The sequence below is a fragment of the Sparus aurata genome, chromosome 13 (genome assembly GCF_900880675.1).
Source record: "Sparus aurata chromosome 13, fSpaAur1.1, whole genome shotgun sequence".
NCBI classification, from domain to species: Eukaryota; Metazoa; Chordata; class Actinopteri; order Spariformes; family Sparidae; genus Sparus; species Sparus aurata.
Window position 1 is genome coordinate 24,169,432 of NC_044199.1, and position 21,182 is coordinate 24,190,613.

At 42.0% G+C, this 21,182-nt stretch overlaps 1 protein-coding gene across 3 annotated transcripts in view; it reads right to left on the reverse strand.

The window, feature by feature from the left end:
- Positions 1-9,977: 9,977 nt before the first annotated feature.
- clmpa (CXADR like membrane protein a) overlaps positions 9,978-21,182 on the reverse strand; it is a 190,376-nt gene continuing 179,171 nt past the window's right edge. For all 3 annotated transcript variants that reach the window (XM_030438533.1, XM_030438534.1, XM_030438535.1), the window contains 2 exons: positions 15,219-15,360; positions 9,978-14,916 (listed from right to left, as the gene is read on the reverse strand). In XM_030438533.1, coding sequence (XP_030294393.1) covers positions 14,541-14,916; positions 15,219-15,360 — 518 coding nt within the window. In that variant the 3' untranslated portion in view covers positions 9,978-14,540. The remainder of the gene's footprint in view (positions 14,917-15,218; positions 15,361-21,182) is intronic.

Sequence of the window (21,182 nt, forward strand, 5' to 3'; positions counted from 1 at the left end):
GTGAATTGAATGTGTGGAAAACAGAAAACAAATCAATAATTTGAGTTTGTTCTAAGATTAATATGGATAAAGATATAGCATTTTATGCTTAGTTTGTATATGTTGTTGACATAGTCGTGACATAGTGTAATAGCTAAACTCTTGTTTAGTGCCATTAACATTATCCAAACAAACAAAATGCAAACGTTTTTCTAAAAGTCGAATCCAGCAATCAATAAGAACAAAGAGTTTTGCTGTGAATATCGTTGACACATACACAGGCAGTTATCTCACTCTGTGGGAGACCAGCACTCCCCAGATGATGTACAAACAGTAAAGTACACGCACAAAACATGTGGCTAGAAACCCACGTGACATATATTAAATGCAGTTTCACTTCAAAAGCCCTCTGGAAGGAGAGCTGAAGGGCCAGCAGAGGCCAATGCTAAATCGAACCCATACATTTCTTCTCCTCTTGAATTCACGGCTCATTTTTCCTGCCTCCAAACCTTCATTTGCCTTTCTCTTCACTTCCCCCTTTTCCCTGTTCTCTGGCTGTATCAGCACCTAAGCTCCTCCTAACTCTCCCCCTACCCATGTTGGTAGGCTTTTCCTTTTCCAAATGACCCATTTCTCCAATGCAGTGTTACTCCACTCTGTACCTGCTCACATTCTGCTCACACTTGCAGGTCCACTTGTCTGGTCCACAGTGGAAATGTGGTTAGCCAGGATCTGGGTTTGTATGTTTACATGCACATCTCCACATCTATGTATGACTCCTTTGCCCTCATTATGTTTCTTGGTACCATGTTAACTTTTCTATTCCTGCATGATCTGATATGTCAAAATGAAGGCACTTTAAAAAAATCATGATACTGGCTGAATAATGTGATGGAGGCTAGCTACAAGCTAGATTTATGGTTAAAAGGCTAAGACAGTCATTGTAAATGAAAGTACTTGGTAATTTCTAATCATTAGACCACTCTCCTGTAAAAAAATACCATTCCCCCTTTTACACACACATACACACACACACACACACACACACACACAAATATACAAGCAAAGTCATATGACTACAGTGGCTACATAACACAATTCAAGAGGCACACAACATCATAAACACATTTGCATAGTAATAAATCATTAACCTGCCTTAATTTCCACGAGGGTAGATCTTGAGGGCTGCCTGCCCATGAATAAATGCATTTGGGGCTCTTGGTGACTGCAGAAGACACCAGAGCCTTTTAAGTGCCATTCTTGTGTGTATTCTCACAATGAATATGCTAATCTTACATATACATTGATTTTAATGAGTGTTAGTGAAGGTTTATCTTGTGAAAATTGCATTCATAATGTGACATTCTAATATAACATAGGCTAATAGGCTACATTTCCCAAGAAGAAACTGCATTTTAACACGCAGAAACCTCGGAGCAGAACTGGACTCATGATTGGGCAGTCATCTGCCCCGATTGGCTGGGTTGAGAAAGAAAGGGAATGAATACAGGACCGACCAATGAGACATGAATGTGTACACATAGAGAGGAAGAGAAAGGAGCTCAGTGCATCATGGGAAATCCCCTGGCCGCCTAAGCCTATGGCATCATAGTTGACTGGAATGTACTCTGTGAGCCACATGAAGAGGACATTAATGGGCTTACTGATTGCATTACAGACTACATACATTTCTGTGTGGACGGCATTGTCCCAGCAAGGACTGTGCTTTGTTACCCAAACAACAAGCCTTAGGTAACTAAAGACAACAACACCCCTATCAAGGCATACTTAACCATTTTCGGATTTTTCCACCCTGAGACTCGTTTTAAAAAAAGTGCGTGACATTCACCAAAAACGGAGAAGAGGACACGGAGCATGCGCATTAAGCTTGCGCGCTGTAAACAAACAGTCAGCAGACAGAGAAACCGAACACAACAAGAAGAAGATGAAAATGGATAGTGCAAGGAAACAAAAATCGTTTTTGTGGACCGGTAATGAGGTCAAACTGCTGCTGCAACTCACACTCAACAACAAGGAGAGTTAGTTGCAAGAAAAGCTCCATATCTTCTGCGGCATGAACATGAGCATGTAGTCCACCATTGTTGTTGTTGTTGTTATGAGACGTCGCGGGGTGGGGCGATGGCGTCATTGTTTTGGAAAGTATGCGGATTCACCGTCCACATGAAAAGGGGAGGGCTGCTATTCGGATTTCTCCACCCTGAGACCCGTTTTCATAGAAGTGCGTTTTCAGGCGCTGCGTTTTCAGGATCCGTATGGACAGTCGGCCAAAACGATGCAATACGTGTGCGTTTTTGAAAAAATACGTTGTCGTCTGGACGGGGCCTCAAGCCACCACCACTTCTGACCCCCCCTCCTCCTCCTGATAGCACCTCATCCAACTCGATGAGCCCCTCAAACCCATCCCCCAATCCTCACACCTCCTCTGACTCCCATGCTATCTGCCCTCCTCTCACATTGGACTCCAACTCTCCCCCTCCGCAACAGGCACGTGCACACATAAGGCCCAAGGGTTGCTTGAGCCCCTGCCCTATTTACCTCGTATTATAAAGTGCCTTTTTTGTGTTTTTTTGATGAATAAATAAATTCCTGTTGTGCATAGGGATGTCAAAAAATGGTGGTATAAAAACGCCACGGTTATCTAACGTACGCATTTCCTTGCAATATGGTGTGGTGTGAGTGTGTTGAGCCTGTAAAGCTGCTTCTCTTCCCGGCGCACTCCGCTCTGTCTCTCTATACTAACGGTCGCTACTTTCAAATTAAAAGCTAAGAACCCAGTTCTAAACTCCAATGGGGTGCAATCTAAAGCTCTTATTTTGAAGACAAAGAGAGAGAGAGAGAGAGATGTACAGAGACAATCATGCCAATAAAGCCAATTGAATTGAATTGAATTGAATTGAATTGAGAGAGAGAGAAGGAGAGAGAGAGAGAGAGGGAGAGAACCAACCCAAAACCAAAGCGCTCATCTTTCAGAAAAGGTCCAGACTACAGAGAAGCAACACCAGTTTCACAATAGGAAACAACCCTGTCGAACAAACAAATCATTACACATATTTAGGACTAAAAATCTCAAACACAGGAAATTTTAGTTTGGCTGTGAATGAACTAAAAGACAAAGCAAAAATGGCTTTCTATACAATAAACACCAAACTACCAATTAGAACCTGGCTCAAAATATTCAAATCAATCATCGAACCCACTGCATTATATGGCAGCGAGGTGTGGGGTCCACAAATTCAACAAGACTGGACAAAATGGGACAAACATCCCATTGAGATCCTGCATGCAGAGTTCTGCAAAAATGTCCTCCAGGTGCAGAGAAGAACTCCCAACCCTGAATTAGGCCAATATCCTCTACTGTTAAATATTCAAAAACGAGCCTTAAATTTCTGGAATCATATTAAAACAAGTGACCCACTCTCCTTTTCTCACAAAGCCCCATGCTGCCAGGAGTCGAACCCACAAAGGAGTCCCCTCTGCCTGCTGGCCCTGAGGCTGAGCGAACCATCAACCACTCAGGTCATTACACCACGACCACCTCAGAACATAAGCCCTAACCAAATTATGATGAAAGAAAAAGAAAAATACACAGATTATTGGACAGAACTAATAGAATCCCAGAACAAAATGGAAACCTATGTAGCCCTAAACAGACAGTACACTGTGGCAGCCTACCTGACCACAGTGTCTGACACCAAACTGAGGAGAACACTGACTAAGTACGAGTGAGCACAACCTGGCAGTGGAGGTAGGCTGGTACAGACAGACCTGGCTGCCCAGAGAAGAGAGGTTGTGTTCTCACTGTGATCAGGGAGCAGTAGAGACAGAGCTGCACTTCCTTACTCACTGCAACAAATATGAAGGTCACAGAGACCAACATTTTACAAAAATAATCCAAATATTTCCAGATTTCCTCAATCTAAGTGACCCAGAGAGACTTCCAGTCCTACTGGGAGAGAGGGAGGACTGCTGTAGACTGGCAGCGAGATATGTAGCAGCCATGAGCTCCGTCACTTTGTGAGCCCCCCGTCACACAAGACTGATCATTAATGATTATTAACTAATAATCAACCTGTTATATATATTTATGTCCGATGTTACTCTTACCTACCTTCCATAGCCCCTCTTGTTCTCCATTATAACTTGTATTAAGATGCTTTGGCAACATTGTATTGTATACAGTCATGCCAATAAAGCCACTTGAATTGAACTGAATTGAGAGAGAGAAGCCGCTGCCTCATCAGAACTCCACCACGCACGTAGATGAGACGTGACAGTGGAGCAACTTGAACCTTTGTGAGTTATAATCCATTAACATAACATCCTTGTGGGGGCTAACAAGTCGCCTTCCACTTATTCAACGTGCTTAAATATGAGTCATACTTCAGAAGAGCGCCCATTTGTGTTTGTTATGCTAATTGCTGGTTAATGACAGTTAAGAATAATCTGACTGCTGTCTATGTACTGTAGACTGTTTATCTTGCCACAAATCTTAAACTTCTTCCAGATATTGATGCTGACAATAATTTGTTGACACAAAAGAAATGGCAATTGCATATCACTCACAGCTACACAGGATACACAGCTAAGTAGTTTGCTTTTTATAAGTACTTTGTTTATTTTACATGAATTAATCTACATATTGTGTTATTAAGGCCTGAAAAAAAAAATTGGCGCACGCTTTGCGCGCGCACGTACTGCCCCTTTCTGACTTTGAGCCCCTGCCCCTCTATAATCATGTGCACGTCCCTGCTCTGCAACCTGCACTTTTTACACTTCTACATGTTAGGAGACAGCTGAGCAAACTCCCCGCCGGTAGGGCTGCAGGCCCTGATGGTGTCACCCCAGGGGTTCTCAGAGCCTGTGCCAAACAGCTCTGTGGAGTGCTTCATCATGTCTTCAACATGAGCCTGAGCCTCCAGAGGGTCCCTGTGATATGGAAGACGTCCTGCCTCGTTCCAGTGCCAAAGACGCCGAAGGCCAGCGGTCTCTCGGACTACCGACCAGTGGCACTGACGTCACATATCATGAAGACCCTGGAGAGACTCGTCCTGGAGCAGCTAAGGCCTATGGTCAGGCCGCACCTGGATCTCCTGCAGTTTGCCTACCAGCCCCGGATTGGAGTAGAGGATGCCATCATCTTCCTGCTGAACCGCATCTACGCCCACCTGGACAAGCCTTGGAGCACTGTGAGGGTCACGTTCTTTGACTTCTCCAGTGCTTTCAATACCATCAGGCCTGCTCTACTGGGTGACAAGCTGACAGCGATGCTGGTGGATCCCCCCCTTGTGTCCTGGATTGTGGATTACCTCACTGGCCAACCACAGTACGTGCGCTTGCCGCACTGTGTGTCTGATACAGTGGTCAGCAACACCGGGGCCCCACAAGGGACTGTCCTCTCTCCTTTCCTCTTCACCCTTTACACCACTGACTTCAACTACCAGACAGGGTCTTGCCATCTTCAGAAGTTTTCTGATGACTCTGCTGTTGTTGGATGTATCAGCAAGGGTGATGAGGCTGAATACAGGGCTGTGGTGGATAACTTTGTCACATGGTGTGAGCTGAACCACCTGCAGCTCAACACAACAAAAACCAAGGAGCTGGTGGTGGATCTGAGGAGAACCAGGACACCAGTGACCCCAGTTTCCATCCTGGGGCATAATGTGGACATCGTCGAACACTACAAATATCTGGGAGTGTTCATCGACAATAAACTGGACTGGACTAAGAACACCGAAGTCCTCTACAAGAAGGTACAGAGCCCCCTCTATTTTCTGAGGAGGCTCCACTCCTTTAACATCTGCCGGACTATGCTGAGGATGTTTTATGAGTCTGTGGTGGCCAGTGCTATTATGTTTGCTGTGGTGTGCTGGAGCAGCAGACTGAGAGTAGCAAATGCCAACAGACTCAATAAGATGATCAGAAAGGCCAGTGACATTGTGGGGGTGGAGCTGGATACTTTGACAGTAGTGTCAGACAGGAGGATGCTGTCGAAGGTGCGGGCGATACTGCAGTATGGCTCTCATCCTCTCCACAAGGCTCTGGTCGAACAGAGGAGCACCTTCAGCGAGAGACTGATTGCTCCTAAATGCACCACTGAGCGCCACAGGAAGTCATTCCTACCTGTGGCCATTAAGCTTTACAACTTCTCCCTCTGATGATCGGACTCACTTGGCCATTTATAAAACAAAACAAACAAATATAACTACTCATTCTCATTTCATTTCTAACGCTACAACCATTTCATTGTATATTGTATATTTTTCCAGATTGTCTACTTTACTATTTATTATTTATTTTATTTTATTGTCTACTTTAATATTTTATTTCATTTTACTTTAATGTCTACTTTAATATTTTATTTTATTTTATTTCATTGTCTATTTTAGTATTTTATTTATATCTTTATCTTAACTTTATTTCGTGTTTCCATTCATGCTGTATTTCTATTTGCACGGAGCATTGGAACAAAAACAAGTTCCCCCCCCGGGGATTAGTATTCTGAATCTGAATCTGAAGCCTGTGCAGGCTCGTACTATAATTTTTGTCAAAAAGGACAGTTTTAATACTACTCTTGAATGTAGAGAGAGTGTCTGCCTCTGAGCCCACACTGGAAGTTGGTTGCACACAGGGCTTTATTTGTAAATTCAAAAGGTCCCAGAACACAGATAGGGCGATGTTCTTTCAGGTCAGGAGGAGCGAAAAAGTCATGGAACACATCCAAAAACGCCTGGCAGCTAGCAGTTTTAATCTGAACGAAAATAAAACTGTCATTACAAACTGAGCATTATTTATTTTTGTTAATCAGAACATTAACAATAATCACTCAGCAAGAAGAGGTGGGTGGGATCAGCTGATTCACATCACTGTTTGCACACTCTCTCTTCTCTTTCTCTCTCCTTGACTGTCCCTTCACCTTCCTGTCGACTCGTCTACCCTCTGTGTGTGGACGGCTTCAACGAAGGAAGGTCTACAAGGGCGGAAAGATCTACAACAACAAAAAACAGCAGGCTAAGAAACCAAACTAAGTGACATGTTCTGTCTGTCAGTCTGTTTTGATCAATCGCCTCTGACTCATTTCAGTTCTGTGGACAGTGTTGCACACTCGTGCATACACATACATCTTAACAAATCAAAAGCACAAACCATATGCCAGCTCAGCTCAGGTTTTGTATTGCATTTTACTGTATTTACGATTATCCTTAGCCAGCAGTTTCTAATTTGATTCACCAGTGTCTGGCACCAGTGATACATTTGACTATAGTTGCTGGTGTGGCTAACTTTTCTGACAATAGAGCGCCAATAACCAGAGTGGGTTTCTCACAGAGAAGCTCAGAGGTCTTTTTCTCTCAAGCCAAAGTCAAGTCTCAAATCTCTTATGGCTGTCATGACCCTTCTTTCATTTGCTTTATTCCATCCAGTCTGCTTAGAACACTGCATAACTGTATTGAGGTATCTGGAGGGCACCACATTCAATCATGACTAATTGATTTTCATTGTGTGCATGCCAAATGGTGGGAGATGCCTAAAACAGGTCAACTCCTCTTTTAGTCTATTGGATAATTTGGCAAAGAGACCAATCAGAAGAAGTGGGTGTACTTGACAAGGGACTCTAAAAAGGCCCTCACAGGAAGAACGAGTGGGGTGGCACTTGGTAGATCTCCTAAGATCAAAGGCTGATAGGAGTTCTGATAGGGCAAAGGGGGAAGCATTTTGGCATTGCTTTTTCTATAGATTTGATAATATCAGAAAGCGGCCGCTTCTGATCCGGACGCAGGGCTCAAGAGTCGGTTTCAATAAAGATTGCTCTATCATTCCACCCAGCCTTGCATCCGCAGAATTCTTTTATCATCAAACTACACGCCGACACATTGGAGGAGGAAAGCCCAGAAACTACAGTATCTTAAGCATGTTCTGTGTTATTGCTCCTTTAACTATTAGTATACAATATTGCCATTGGTCAGTTTATCGGAATATGATCACTTTAAAGGGAGGCTTATTGCATTTCAATATAACAAAAATCACACAATGGAAGCTTTCCATTAGTGTGTATAACTGTATTTTGCCTAGTAACATTAACATACAGCTACAATATAGAGCAGGGATTGAGGTCCTACTTACCTACTTAGCCAGCAGATGGTGGCAGCAGGACGTGGACTATTAAATTACAATTCTTACAGTCATGGCAAAGCCAGCACTATGTGAACAAGTGTGGCAAGTAAACGCCAATCTTTTCGACATATACAGCAATCTAACCAAGAAAGCTAAAATTTGATAGCTTATTGTGCTGTGAGCCTGACCCTGCCCCTGTGTCTCCTCTGTAGTATAAAATAACCATAGTAAATATATAGTGGTCTGTATAAAATAACCATAGTAAGTAGAACGTGACTAATGACAACTGATAATAACTGTTATAATGATAAAAGTAAGAAATGAAGGGTAATCAAGTGTGAAAGAGTTGCTGAAACATACTACTTGGCCTCAGCTGATTTAAATGTGCATCTACTAATTAAAGCTGCTTTAGTGTGATGATAAATATACAACACTTTTATCGTTCTTTACAAATGCAGTGCCAAGAGTGATCAGATAAAATGGGATAGATCAAGAAGGGGACTGAGTTATCAAAAAGCCTGAAGGCCAGAATTTCTAAGAGTCAGTGATATAGATAGAGGAAAAGCACCTGATTGAGGATGCTCAATGCTTTGAACCTTGGGTCAGTTTTTTTTATTTATTTTTTTTTTTTTACAGATTTTGTCTGTGTCTGAACTTGTTCTTCCTACTACACTCAGCCTTGAAGACTCCTGGTGACTTTTTGATCTTTGATAACTAAAAAAAAGTAAAGTCGATACAACACCTACGCCTGCATCACCACCTGAGTAAATGTTGCCAACCTCTACTCTGACAAGAACTCCAAAATCCTTTGACCAGTACTAGCTGTTGGTACTAGCCATTTTGGTTGTAGATAGGCTCTTTTCCCCTTTTACAAGGGTGGTGCTCCGAGGCAATCTAATGTAAATTGGATCTTATTATTCATCATAATTAATAATCATCCCTGATAGTCATTAGTTATTATTGATAGCCAAATTTAATCCAAAATGCCATGTCAATGCTGCATAAAAGCACTGCACTGTTGTGAAAACAGACCCTCGAAAAAAACATGGGCAGAGTTCCCTCTCAAGTCATGAGAGCACTCAGTAGATAGCATGGCCAGACAATATACTGATATTACACTATTACTGGAATAGGAGGCCATATATGGTCTTAGATGTTGGATGGGTGATATTACATAAATGTTGTCTTTTCCTGCATTTTAAAAGCTGCATTACAGTCTATGAATTCCCTTAGTTTTAAACTTGCCACTGTTCTCCTGGTTCTGACATTAATCATTATATCCACAGTACTGGCGATCATTTATCAAAAACCTCTCAATAACAAGGTTTTTGGTCAGAAACAGAAATGTTGTGCTATTTGATTTTGTCACCCAGCCCTCATCTTTATGAGGTGCTTTTGAGGAGATTTCAAAATATCAAGATAGATATTGTGTTTGTATCGGGATATAGCCAAAATGTATGACAATGTTATCTAAAGGCCATATTGCCCAACCCTAGTCACAAGTTGAGCAGTTGGTGTGTGACTGCACTGTAAACAATGCATTGAAATGGAAACACAATTTAATATTGGATCTTTTATTTACACCACAGTGCACTGAAAGCCTTTGTCTGCATTTTCTTGGTCAACATACTCATGACAGACAGTTGTCTTTATACATGTTGCGTAACAGTAAAGTACTCGACAACTTCTTCAGTGCTACAGCATTCCTTAAATCTGTGTCTCTGTAGAGCAGTGTGGTTTCTAGGTTTAATGATGGGTTGAGTGGAAAAAGTGGAAAATGTGAATTCAGCCAACACACACACACACACACCTGCACACACATTGTCCACACCGCCAGCCAAATTGTAAAACAAGGAAAAGACAGCAGCTCTGTGTTTATCTCCAGTCAATTTTATTATTAAAACAGACAAAAAAAATGAATGAGTTCCTGTACAAATATACATTTTCCACTCAAGTACAGGACTTTGTACACAACTTTTTTTGGTAAAACCACAAAAAAGTCTAATTAATCCTTTTTGGCACAGTGTTGTTGCCATACTGTACAGTTAGGGACTTTAAAAGGACTTTCATATGTACATGACAAGGTTTAAAGAGAGTACATTGTACTTTGTATTAAATGCATACTATAATCCAGAATCAAATTGTGATCAAAGTTAATATAGAATCTTTATAAATTTACAGTTTGATTTATATGACTGTTATATTGTATCTACATGAGTATAATTTCAGCTCCCAAGCAAAAAGAACATAATTCTTCCTATAGTTTAGTATCTGTAACATGCATGTAACCATTTCATCATTCCTCAGCTTTTTTATTACCTGACAGATTAATTTTAATTTACACTGAATGTTTAGTAGGAACTCAGGATGCTCCATTCAATAGATAATGTTGTTTATTTATGTTCGAGTGGACATGAAAAGAGTTATGAGCTTTATTTTTTGCTACAGAGGGAAAGACAATTACAAAAAATATGACCCAATCTGCTTCAGTGATAATTCTTGTTTGCTCTGACACAAAACACATTCACATGAAATGAAAGAGCCAATATTTTCCTGACCTCGTTCCGTTGGCTTTAGGGGCTTTGTAGGGAAGTCAGATGTTAATTTCGGTAAGAACTGTATCGAGAATAAAAACAAGAGAGTTGAGGGAGCTCTCACCTTCGTACAGCTGAAAAACATGGCCTTTAGTGGAAATGAATGTGAAATTATTAAATTTTGTAAAGTTAGAGAAATGGTCAGACAAAGCATGATGTTGGGGGGAGGAGAGTTCAAATGCTAACTGACCATCTGACAAGCAGTTCTGATGGAGTATCCTAGTGTTAGGATCAGACATCCAGGGACAAACATTAGCTAGCCTGAAAATGGCCCATGATTCACGCTGTGATAATAGCATTTTGCTTACAATTATAATTATCATTATCAATAATATCATTCTGTTAGCTCATGCACATTAACCTGATGTAATGAAAAAACATTTCTTATAACTGCCCTGTAGTTGTATTTATGTATGTAAATAATTTTGTCCAGGTTCTGAGATGTCTGTCTTTGAGGTTTACCAATACCCTACAGGTGAATGGAGTTCTGTTTGTGGTGCTCAGAGCTTTCTAGGACCGTTTACAGGGATATATCTGTATAGTGTTTATATGTAAGTGTTTGGGAGATTGTCACCTCTGCTATTCAGAGATGAAAGCACAGATAGAGTGATCATCCACAAGTTTCCTAAGACACCAAGCCTAATGTTCTTAAAATATATGAGAGTAAGTCTGGTTGCCAAGTTAAAAGTTGATGGATTTTTAAAAGCCAATAGAATAACGACTGCTTGGAACTGAAAAAAAAAAAAGATAGGCGATTAATCCGTCGATATACCCAATTAACGAGGAGTAACCAGTGCTACACTTGTTGCAGCGGGTTTGTGGACTGCTTGATTTTGCAGTTGAGAGTTTTGCCGATGATTTGAGAGCTAATTGCCTGCTCACCATGAACTGCTCCTGCTAAAAGCTAATGCTAAGCTAGTGACTAGGTGTACTGGTGGAATAAAATTGTATCTGTTGGACTTTAAGCAACAGGTTGGGATATGTGAGTAAGCGAGTCTTGGCACAGGATGCCCATCTAGCTAGAGACTGTGTCCGAGTAAAACGTCCTTTGGGATGGCTACATGTGTATCTTTAGACATCGTAATCAAGGACCAAATTGTGATGGAAAGGCTAAATAGAGAGGCTATAATAAGAAGCTACTGTAAATGACTAAGCGAGATGAATAGCTACTAGGAAAAGGGGGGAAAGCAGCAGCTAAATGCAGATAGAAAAGGAAATTGCCCTTTTACATGCCTGATTAAAATCCTTGTTCTTAATTCAATTTGTTAATCCAGCTATTTGACTTTTTTATATTATATTATTTATTTTAAGAATTTATGAATTCATGATGTTTTTTCAAATGATGGACTTATTGACTGTTATATGTTGTTTTTGTAAATCCCTTTCTAATCTGAACTATTGATTGATTGATTGATATATATTTAATTTGTAAATTGTACTAATAATTCATTTTCTTATTGCCCATTAAATTTCAAATAATGAATTACTTTGTAATTAAGCGCATGAATAGAGTAATACATAAATTTGTAATCTAATGTATTAATTCCTATTTTTATTGTTTCAATTATTCAATTAGTTAAGTGCTTTACTACCATTTCCATGACAGTTGTGGTCCTCCATAGATATACACCTAGACATACTGTATATAATGGCTGGTCTTACAGATATGCATATCATAGAATAGTGGACTACTGGCTTTGGTATCTAGGTCTGGGCCCTGTGTAGCCCTTCTAGGCAGTCATGAAGTTTGTGTGTTTGTGTTTCAGATGGACTGCCCTAAACACAAGAATAAGATATGTTATGCCTGAACTTCAGAGAATGTCGTGGAATTAGTGATCACACGCATTAGTAATCACACATACTGTAGTTTGTAAAAGCAAGATATGTAAGTAACTTTGGTTTTGAACACAACAATTAGAAGCTCCATTCCAATATCAAGGCTCTATGTTGAACTCCCCCACCATGGAGAAGTGTCATGGGAGCAGAGAGAGGTGGTGGTGAGACTCACAAGATGAGTAGAAAGAAGAAAAGAGGGAATGTATGTATAGATGGGAGCGAATCTGATTTACCAATGAAGAATGGAGAAGAATAGGAGATGAGGCACAAGGACAGGATTCATTCTGCTCAGTGACTCTATCTGTCGGTTAGCTGTGACTGGAAGGCAGCGGGTCAGATATAAATGGAGCTCTGCCCCAAACCCTCATGAACTGTGACTAATGCCATGCTTGTTGTTTTGTTGTATTCTCAACAGTAAAGGGCATGTTTGATCATTAAACTGGGCATGTACGTCTATTACCAAAGGCACACTTTATGGATTATTATGGATATAATTGGTTCTAGTTGGATTTCTAATGTGTTATGGGTCCGAGAGGTGATTTTCTCACTTTACTGTTTAATGATTGAATGAGTCACATAAAACTCATTTAAACTCAAAACAACAGTTTTAGCATAAGAGATAGATTGCTGAGAAAAAAAACAATGTAAATAACCTGTTCCCACTCCCAGTTTATCAAATATGGCAACTTGGTCAGTGGCCTTAAGCTTTAAACCATCATATAAACCATTGTAAGTGGTCAAGTGAGAAATAATATATCAACATGCAATACGCTTTAAGAAGTGATGCTGGAGGGGTAACTACAGCATCAAACCGAAGCTTAGGGTCACTGACCGGGCTGCTGTATTTGCTGTGTTGAGAGTGAGAACAGTCTGATATAATGCATTTTATTTACTATCACATTCATACAGTTTTTCATTCTGTAATGAACCAGCTTCAAAGACACGAAAAAAAGAAGAATTCTGTAATTAAAAAGAAGATTGGCTACACATTAAACAGGATAAAATAAATAAATAAAACGTAAACCATCACAATGCGGTATTTTCTTAATAGGGCCTGTAGTCAGCCCTGTAACAATCTTTAAAAATGTAAGTCCTCTATGATCCTGTGAATCATATTTCATGAAAATGTATGTTAGGTATAGATAAGATGAACATGAGATGTCACGTGAAGCGAATTCACTCTAAAAACTACTGACACACATGGGCACTATGTACGCTGTTTTTAAGTGGGCACAGAGGACTCAGAGAAAAAGGAATTCAGTATCATATACTGTGTGGCCATGTTACAGCGTGTGACACAGGTACTGTATTGATGGAAATATTAAGCATCTGTTTAAACAATCTGAGCCATTCCTCCAAATGTTATACTGTAACAAACTACAGTTTAACTACTTTAATGGGTTTAGTCTTTTGGGTGCCAGGTATTTTGATTTGCAGGTGTCAAGTGCTGTACTGTAGTGCTGTATGTTGGAAGGTGTTCCAGCTTAATAAATGTATAAATGATCCTGTGAAAACCAGTAGTGTTATTTTTACACTATTTGCTTATGAACTAGTCTAACCTCTTCATCTGCATCAGTGAGCAGCAAAGAGAATGAAGTTGCACTGTCACGCTTTCAGTGTTAGTTAGTGTGGCACACACCTTGAGTTTCTTCTGATCTCGTTCAGTCCTTGGCTTGTGCAATCATATCCCTCCATAAACAACATACTGCTGCTTCAGTTCCAACACCTTTGTCTTTCACAATCACGGTCCCTCAAACACTTCCATCAACACATGTCTCTCAGGTGACAGCGTGCCAGTAAACACCACCCGAAGAAGTTTTCGATGTAGAGTATAAAGCAAGGACTCTCCAGGAGTTAAATAAAGTTTCCATCAGATTTTGTATAGTGAGAATATATCTAGATAATATAACTGGATCTTGATCAAAGTCTAACTCTTGGCTTCAGCAGGATGCCATGTCCTGAGGCTGTCTTGGTCCTGTCTTCTGTGTGATTCTATATATTCTACACAGTCTGGAAAGCTTTGGTTTGCGCAGGGATCATAACTGGAGTTGCCCCCATGCGGGTCAGGTTCCCAGAACTCAGTTTAGGGGGAGGGCTGGGTTTGGAGTTGGAGGTAGACGTGGAGGTTGATGTAGAACGGGGTTCAGGAGTCTTGGGAGCTGTCTGAATGTAGCCAGGTGAAGACCGAGGCAAGGTGGAGGCTTGGCAGTTTACTTTGTGGGCAGCCACAGCTGGAACACAGGCTCTTTGGCCCCTAAACCCCATGTTATGCATCATGGACTGGGTGGAAGAGGTGCCTGAGCGAGAGCTGCCGGAGCGGGATGAGGAGAGGGAGTTGGGCTTCATCAGCTTGGCTTTGGGAGCCTCTGCATCCTCCCTGAAATGAGTATATGGTTATGTGATTCCAAAGAGTGCTCTCAACAGATCCAATGAACATTTACCAGTTAAGTGAAAGTGAATCGGACTCAAACACTGAGACAAAGTCAAATTAACCCTAACCCACTGCAAAAAGAAAATTAAAAAAATAGGAGTTCATACTGCCAAGCCCTAGTGGGTGGCAATATACATTACAATATATTATTACTACTTCCCTTTCCTTATCATAACTGTAAGACTTCAGGTTTTCGGTTATGATCACATGTCATTATGACTGACCGAGAAAGTGTTTCACCACTGTACCTGATTTCATTTGGGGTCTCTTCTTCTTCATATTTCTTCATCTCCTTTTTACGGAACACCAACCAGATGATGAGTATGATGAGGAGGACTCCAAATGACACACCAACCACTGCCCCTGCTAACACGCCCATTCCTCTGACATCTACACACAAAAATGACAAAACACACACACACACAAGCGCACACACACACACATAAGAAGTTGTGGAAGAAAGAGCATACTGATGTTGAACTCCAAAGTAAAATGCAAAATAAACATTACTTACTGTTGTGTTCTTGTATTTGACTTAAAAGAGTAGTTTAGGAGAATGTAGTACTACTGTTTCACAATTTTACAAGTTGTACCCCTTGACCTTAATTCTACATCTACAACATTATTCTCAGTTCTCTATTTTCTAACATCTAGCCATTATAGGACTTTGAGGGTTAGTTTTGCATTACTTCTGGTAGACTGGTGATTGATGGACCTGATCAATATTAAAGGCAGTAAATCATGCAGGTTGCAGCAGCAGTTTGCAATACAGCTGTTATTTGTGGTGAGTGGTAGTCAGTGTTATCCAGAGCAGACTGCATAAGAGGGGTTAATATGGATAAAAGCAAACATACAAATACATTTATTGAACACAGAATACATTTTATTTGCTCAAAGGAAATAATCTTTTGCTCACATCTAATTCCTCTTCAAAATATAACTCAACAAAATACATCAAATCATATTTCTTGTGTGTACCAAATCTACCTTTGTTCACTTGGGAATGAGGCACAAATATCTCACCATAGACTACCATAGAACACTGCACATTGGTGTTAGTTGCAGTTTTCTATTCTGATTTGTCAAAGTGCTACAGTGGCAGTCAGGTTTTTTCTGTTCTTTTGTGTCTTTCCCCCCTCCCTTCTTTCCCAGCTGGTCCTTTGTGTGTCTGTGGGTGTGGCAGCAGTGCGACACCAGTTTCTCATCAGCTCATCTTCCTCTGGCTATATTACCCTGGTCTTTCCACTACTCTGGTGTCTGATTGTTCCGTGCGGTATGGTGACTATATCAGTGCCGCTTGCTATTGTGCTTAGTATTGAGTATTGAGATTTCTCTTGTGCTTTTGCTTGTGTCTTTGTCTGACTCGTGTGCAGAACCTCCAGCGCCTTTCTGTTCTGCTTCCTGCTCCACCTGCTCACCTGAGTTCCTCCATGCTGCCTAGAGCCAACCCTGCCTGCCAGCCTGCCTGCCTGGCCTTCTCATCCACAATTCCCTATGAGGAACATGTATCAATAATAAATTCTCTTACACCCTGCCTCCGATCTCCGCATTTGGGTCTAGAGAAAAACCCCACCGTAACAGAACAATCTGGCCAAATGGACCCAGTAGAGAGCAACCACATGCATCATGCCATCCCCACACAAGGAGTCATTGTTGGACACCATTAGTTGACCCTCCGGGAAATAATGGATGCACTTTGTGGCTTTAACCTCCAGCGTAACACAACTGGGACGCTGCATGGACCAGGTACGCACACAACTGTTCTACCTTACTGCTGATGCCAACCACTCACAAGCCCCTCCTGCACCCTCACCTGCACATGTGGCTATTTCCACTTTCTCACGTAAGCCATTAATTGCCATTCCAGCTAGGTTTTCCAGTGAGTTAGCTTGTTGTGAGCAGTTTTTACACCAGTGCGTGTGTGTTTTTGACCAGAAGCCTTGCACGTACTCCACTGACAGAGCTAAAACTGCCTGTTCTCAGCTGAAATGCTAAAAATATTCGATCTACAGAGGTATCTAAATGGCTGCTTTCTCTGAGGCAAGGGACATACTCTGTAACCAACTTTGCAATAGATTTAGGAATCTTATCAGCAGAGAATAGGTGGGATGAGGCAGCTTTTCAGGGTGTATTTCTAGGGGGGTATGCGGGTAACATTCAAGATGAGTTAGCCACCCGTGACGGAAGGAGGGGAGGAGGCAGCTATGTGAAGGCAATGAGTGTCTCATTTCTAGCCATACAACTAGACAGTAGATTGAGGGCAACGCAGGAAGAGGGCCACTAGAGCAACGCCAGCTATCTCTCAGCCCAGACATCCAGCAAATGTGCCTCTTACCCACTCTGCCACACCCTCTCCTACACTAGCAACCCATGCCGCTTGGCCAGATGCGCTTCACCCCAGCTGAACCCTAGCCCAGGTTCAAAGAGGGCTTTGCCTCTACTGTGGTAAAACCTGTCATGTCATCCCCCTCTGTGCTCATCTGCCACAAGGCAAGAGTCAATATAACTGTAATCAGCACCTCTGTCAACTAGCAGGAGGGAGAGTATACAATACCGGATACAAGAGGGGTAGGTAGTTGTAGTGGTGGTTTGGCTATTTTCCTGGGATTTGTCATCGAGGGGACAAGTGAGGACAGATCCCTCCGAGGCGTAGGGGGTGACCGATTGGTCAACTCCAGAGAGCCGTAAACAACTAAAGCGCTTTTTAGGATTCGCCAATTTCTTTCAACGCTTCATAAATGACAACAGCCATGTAGCTTCACCTCTCAGCCAGCTCACCTCCACCAAGCTCCTATTTCTCTGGACACCTGAAGCTGAGGAGATAACCTGGCTGAAGAAGCTATTTTCCAAAGCTCTGGTCCTTTCCTGAGGTAGATGCCTTAGCATTTTTGGCGGCCTTCAGTATACGTTGACGCCAAGGAGTTTGTCTCTGCCTGCTTCATCTGTGCCTGCGGCAAAGCATCCCATAGTGCCCCTGCAGGCCTGCCTTGACCACTGACGGTGCCCCACCAATCCTGGTCCCACACTCCCTTGGATTTCGTCACGGGTCTGCCGTCCTTGAGAGGCAACACAACTAAACTCGCTATTGTGGACAGATTCTCCAGAACTATACATTTTGTTCCCCTGCCTAAACTCCCATCTGCTTTAGAGACTGCTAAACTGCTAGTCCTCCATGTCTTCAAGCTCCATGGTATCCCTATGGACATTGTGTCTGACAGGGGGGACCACAGTTTATTTCCCAGGTCTGGAGGTTTTTTTCGCCAGGCAATAGGTGAGTTGGTCAGTCTCTCCCCAGGCTATCACCCGCAGTCCAAGGGGCAGATGGAGCGGGTGAACAGGGAATTGGAGTCTGCACTCCCGTCTCCTGGTCCACTCATCTACCATGGGTTGAATCACACACACCTCCCTGGTCAGTTCCGCCACAGGTATGTCACCATTCATAGCAGCTTATGGCTTCCTGCCTCCATTGTTTCCCGAGCAGGAAGGTGATGTGGCGGTTCCGTCAGTCCAGGACCACCTGTGGAGGTGTCGCCAGGTTTGGCAGACTAATTGTTCTGCCCTCCTCAGTTCAGCTGTGCGGAACCAACACCTGGCTGACAGACACAGCACACCAGCCCAAGTGTAGCTTTCTTCTAAGGATCTTAGCCTATAAAAGGACTCCCGTAAGTGGGCACCCAGGTATATTAGACCTTTTGAGATAGTCAAAATGATTAACCATGCTGTGGCCCTACTCAAAATCACTCCAGCACTCAAGGTGCACCCCTCATGCTTAAGCCTGTTTCTTCCAGGCCGTCTTACTCCATCCAACCCTGCCTGCCAGCCTGCCTGCATGTATAACTGCCTGCCTGCCTGCCTGCCAGCCTGGCCTTCTTATCCGCAATTCCCTAAGAGAATCCTGTTGCACAAGCAAATGTCTTTACACCCTGACTTCCTGCCTCCGATCTCCGCATTTGGGTCAAGAGAAAAACCCCACTGTAACACCATAGAACCGCTGAAAAGAGTACCGACTGTGAAAACAGACTTACATTTACTGGATCTGGATTTTCACCAGGACCTGCATCCAATTGTACTTTCTCCTAGATACCTGACACCTACATATACCAGATTTATTTTATCAGGATCATAGCATTACTGTCTGACAAATTAACACAATGTTAAAAGAGTAAGAAAACTATTCTGGATCTGTCCCTTTATCTGGATTTACGCCAAAGTTAACAGGGTTGATTCAGGGCTGAGACTCATCCTCCATCCAAGTTGGTGAAAATATTCAGTAGTTTTTATGTATTCCTGCAGACAAAGCAACCAACAAACAGACAGGGGTGAAAACATAGGCTGCTTGGGGGAGGTTATAAACCCAAAACAGTTTTGGTTTCTGTCACAAATTCCCCTCTTCTCGAGCTGTCTGCTTGGCTTCACATCAGCCAGTTTGAGTCACTGAAATTGACCTCTTGGCAGTGTTTGTGGTGTTAAAAATTTTGCATGCAAATATCAGACAAATAATATGGCTTGCTTATGGTAAGTTGAACTTACAGACTGCATGTCCCAGATAAGGACACACATGACCCCGATAGCGTTAACCGGTATACTGCTGGAACTTGAGAGAGCAATGCACCATAAGAAAGTAGCCATGTCTCACCTCCTCTGCCTGGTACATGTGGTGATCTACTCCGTGTGCACATGGCTGCACAGTTCTCAGTATCTGTCAATGTTTTTCAGAGAGCAATCTCTGGAGATTCCTCTGTCTGCATAGCACCTGTCACACTAGCTGTATGAGGCTGGCTGCACTCAACCATAGGGATTTTATCCTCCACAATTGAGAAATTTCAGTCAAAGATTTGCAACGCCTCTTAGTCTCCCCCCTATTTTTTTTATTTGTTTGTATCTGCAAGATGTTTCCCATTTCTCTTTGACTGACTCTGTACCTTTTGTCACAGTGATTGTCATCATGGAATTTGGCTGTGAGCGGTCCCTGTCTATTTCCCTACTCTGCTCTTTGCTGGACTTTTACAGTGTGTATCCTTTAGAGATGCACCGATCAGGATTTTTGGGGCCGATCACCGAAAGCAGTATCTGCCAATCCCGATATTGCCGATCACCGATCACAGTGTCAAATCCATAAATTCTTCTATATTGTTGTCTTGTGTAACTTTCATATATTTAATTAATGATTTTTCTTACACAACATTGACATTGTATTAAGTATAAAAATTAGGAGATGAGAAAGTATCATGAATTGACCACCGTTTTATTGCAGGCTGAGGCAATGTGCAATATTTCACACTCTAGAGACTCTCTTAGAGACAACTTGGACTCAGCTTACATAGAGTAACTGTAGCTTACTAGTGGGAATGCATGCAGTCAGGGAGGGAATTTTGTCATTTTAGGGGCAAATCCATTCGGCCTGCAATTTTTTTTTTAGGGGCACCAAGGCCACATGACAGGGCACAAAGGCCACTGAGAAAATGTGTTGATTTACCTTTCAGACTGATACCATAACATCCTAATTTATAATTAGACATGGATTATGTATTAAAAAAATTTTTAAATACCAATATCAAGTTAATGTTACATTACAAAACAGTTTTTTTTAAGTAGGGTTAGGGTGAGGTGAGTTTTGTGACATTACACTGAATATTAGTGTTACTGAATATTTCTCCCAAATAGAAATTCCCCAAAATTAGGGCAAAGCACATTTTTTCCAAACAAATAATCTGTAGAATAACCAGCAGGAGACCACTGATGTGTGGAATGATTTTGGTGACACTACACTCTGAATAATAGTGAAGTTACTGAATATTTTTTGTAGTTTCTCTTTTCAGTGTTGCACTTTGTAGACGGTCCCTGTGCCCTCGTCTCACAGACGGCTGATCATACAGACCAGAGTTACTATCCAGCCGCTCGTTTTGATTAACATACGGTTGTAGCTCGTTGTCTACCGTACTACGGTAGGAAAGAGTCGTCAGTTGTGTTTTAACAAGGTTTCACTTATGAGTTATTGATCCGGGAAGTTCGAATCTGTGAATATATTTCCAACTTCACCGGACTAAATCCTACCACATAAGTCAGTTACGTATCATGTCAAAACCGGCTGCGCGCTCGCTGTGCTGCAGTGGTGTAGTCTAGTTTATTGTAGTGGGTATACTCTGATGATTCTCTCCCAGCCTCGGACACACACGTCCCAGACTGACACCCCATATGCACCACCACACTCA